The 3526-nt window shown below is 33.7% G+C and overlaps 1 protein-coding gene across 1 annotated transcript in view; it reads left to right on the top strand.

Moving 5' to 3' along the window:
* Positions 1–3526, top strand: part of LOC112139718 (antigen WC1.1) — a 19946-nt gene that overhangs the window by 14091 nt on the left and 2329 nt on the right. Inside the window, exon 15 of the mRNA XM_024262553.2 lies at positions 177–357. Within this exon, the coding sequence (XP_024118321.2) occupies positions 177–357 (181 nt within the window). The remainder of the gene's footprint in view (positions 1–176; positions 358–3526) is intronic.

Here is a 3526-nt window from a genome sequence, read left to right as displayed (position 1 = left end):
TCTTCAAGAGGGAACTTTGGACAGGAAGAAGTCTCACACCAAAACAATGGAAAGTTCTGGCATTTTAATGCAGATTTGAACCATTTATGTGTTTTATACTTTACAACAATCAGATCAGCTTCTGGCCGAAAGTATAGTTAGTCTGAAGTTAAGTGTAACGAGTTTTCCTTTCACAGATGGAGTCAGTTATGAAGTGGAGGACGTGCCTGAGAATTACGATGACGTTGAAGACATCTCTGCTAATGTGCAGACCACAGCTGACGTCCACAATCAGCTTCAGGCCACATCTAAGAGCACCACAGTGCCACCTGAAGGCCAACAGAGAGATGAAGATTACCTTGAGCCGAATCAGGATGGGTGAGACCAAAAGAGGGCAAAAATCTGCTCAAACTAAACTCAGATGGAATATTCTCCATTTCTAAAACACCATTTAAAGGACTCAAATCTGTGGATTTAGGAGTAATAAAATAAATCTGAATTATTTGTACCATTTTTTAACTTTTTTTTTTTTTCGTTTTTCTTATTTGTGCTTTATTAAAATGCCAACTTGGATTTAGTTATTTGTTCAAAAACTATCAAACATCTAGTGGTTAGAAAGGAATATTCAACATCTTATTTAACCTCTTCATGATAATTTCTGAACATGGATATTTTTATGAACTTTAAAAAAATATGAATTTTAACCATTTATTTCTTATAATTAATTTATAATTTTCCTTGTTTTCAAGTAAGTATGAATGCAAAACCTTAAAATACAAAACATCTCTTCACTATGAAACTTTTGCTTCAGCTTTTGTTTGATAAATACATCTCTTTCTGCATATTCAAATGATGTTCTTGTTCTACTGATCAGTAAAAATGCACCTTAATCATGCTTTTAATAATAAGGATGTTTTTTGTCACATCAAGTTTTATACGATATTTTACTTAACTATTTTGGACAAAGCTGTTTTCAGAATGTTTTTCTTTTTAAATTGTGATTCTGCATTACAGATTTTTTTTCTTTTTCTCATGTTTGACAGATTTTATTTGTTTCAAACTTGAGGGTTATTGAGCTCAAATGCACACGTCTTAAACTAAAATGTATGGGTGATCAAGAGTTCATCAGTCAATCTTTCATGAGTTGACTTTTTATGAAAACTGGACTGAGTGACTCCTCCTCCACGGGCATTTCAAAGAAGCCAAAATCCCATAAACCTTTACAGTGAAATTAACAGCTGTTACTCAGTCATTCTATTTGACAGAATAACCATTCTTGCTATAAAAACTTTTTTCTATAGCATATACCATTTTTTTATGGGTGACGTCACTCTCACTCAGTTCAGTCCTCATATGCAGTTAATGGTTTCAAGCTTTTTTTTGGTCTCATTTGACAAAATAAAATTTTTTCAATGTGTCAAAAAAGTTTGGTTTATTTTTTTTATTATTATTATTATATTTTAGTAACTTTTATACATTTTCTCAGTTTAAGCTTAAAAACTAAACTGTACATATCAATTTGATTTTTACTGACATTCGTTTTAATGATCACAAAACAGACGTAAAACTAGAAGGTGGCAGATGATCTCAGTCCTTTTTCAGTGTTCCAAAAAAAGTGAATTAATGTTTGTGTATACTGTAACAAAGAGACCAAATGTGTAAAAAGTTAACTCTGTAAATGTTTGTTTTATTTTTTTCATTCTAAATTATTTTCTTCAGTAAAAAAAAACCTCAAAGGACATCCTCATTTATCAATCCATTTTTTATTTCACATCTTCTTTTCTTTGCTGTTTTAAATATTTATGACTTCATGTTTATTATGTATGTTTGTGTTATGATGTGCTGTTTTCTCTAGTAACTTGTAAGGACTCTCAGCATGATTCCTTTGGAAATGGCTCAGATGTTGAGTATCAAACTGTATGTTAAATATCTTATATATAGTTTGATACACAGCACAATAAGCCGTTTTTCTAACATACTTCACCTTTTTGCTTGGTAAGTATTTAAGGTTTAAATGTTAAGTTTTGGTTCTTCATTTTCCAACATTGACATTTTCCTGGGAACCCTTAAACTGGGACGAAACTACAGATTGTCTGATGGAGAAGCCTTACAGTAACTCCAGGAAGGGCGTTTTGCTTTTTGAATCAACGTTAGAACTTCTGAGGACAGCCATTCTTTCACGAATGTTTGCAGGATTAAGGTCAAAGTGATGATTTTTTCTTGTGGCTGCAGGTCAGAATATCTGAATTCCAGTGTTTGAATGTGCAAGTGAATAATTTTACTAAATGTCATCTGTTCAATAAAGGTAATGGTTTAAAGTCAAGAAATAAACAAGCAGTTTTAAGGCCAACATTTCAGCCAACTAACAAAGTTAAATTCTCTTTCTGAGATGAACATTTTCTTAAAAATGTTTTTTCCCTTAAAACAAAAAAAAATAATTTGTCAGAATTAAATAATTTTAAAATGGTATTTTTCTGGTTTAATGTTTTTTTGTTCATGGGGAGTTGGATAATGTGGGCAAAATGGTCCCGTTGTTATTCTCAGACTTGAATTATGACTTAGTATTTTTTGTTGAAGACAGCTTATTTATCCATCTATTGTATAAGAGAATAGAACCGTGACCCCTTCCCTCCTTCCAAACAGGAAGTGTCCGCTGGCTTCAAGAAGGCATAATCCCAAATGATGGATGGCGCACACTTTATTTTACTACTTTCTTTTAAGGCCAGATGTGCTCTACAGTCACAGTTCCATTCAATTATTCACACAGTGACTCCACTGCCGAATGCTGGCACAAATCTATAGCAATATAGGAGCAAAATGAGGCTCAGTGTCTCGCTCAAGGAAACTTCGACACGTGGGCAAGGCTAGTCCCCACATCAAAATGTTCAAAGCACTTGATTGGCCAACTACTGCTCATGATGATGTCTGTTTCCAACGTAGTGACACCTTTTTCATAAAAAATTGACAACTTATTTGGCTTGATTTGGTTGGAGGAGAAATAAACATTTTTTTTAGAGGTGGGTCAAGTCATTGCTTTCCAAGTCATAAGAAAGTCTCAAGTCTTTGTCCTCAAGTCCGCGTCAAGTCCCAAGTCAAAAGCAGGAAAGTCCCAAGTCGGGTTCTACACCAAGACCAACAGGTCTCAAGTTGAGTCTGATTCCTACTGTTGAATGTTTCAAGTCCTTTCAAGTCATTTCTATCACAGAGTTATATTTACACACACCATGTATGCTTTTTGGAACTGTATTTATTTATCAAAAATATTAGCTGAATTCCCTATGAGTGGATGCATTCCCACTTCAAAAATCATGAAATATCCTGGAAAGCCATGTTTACCTCTTTGTTTAGGCCATATTCACCCTGAGTGAGTTCTTAGATCAACACCACATCAGACAAAGACATAAAATCATACTGAATAATTTGAGGTTCACATAAATGAAACTAACAGGTGCACAGAGAGAATATACAAACTCAACACACAAGGGTTCCCTCTGGAGCTTTAACTGAAGATCTCTTGCTTTAAGGCAATAGTGCATATTGAATAGTT

This window comes from Oryzias melastigma, unplaced genomic scaffold, assembly GCF_002922805.2.
Source record: "Oryzias melastigma strain HK-1 unplaced genomic scaffold, ASM292280v2 sc00370, whole genome shotgun sequence".
Lineage (NCBI taxonomy): Eukaryota > Metazoa > Chordata > Actinopteri > Beloniformes > Adrianichthyidae > Oryzias > Oryzias melastigma.
The sequence above is the reverse complement of the archived record's forward strand: the minus strand, read 5'-3'. Positions and strand labels throughout refer to the sequence as shown.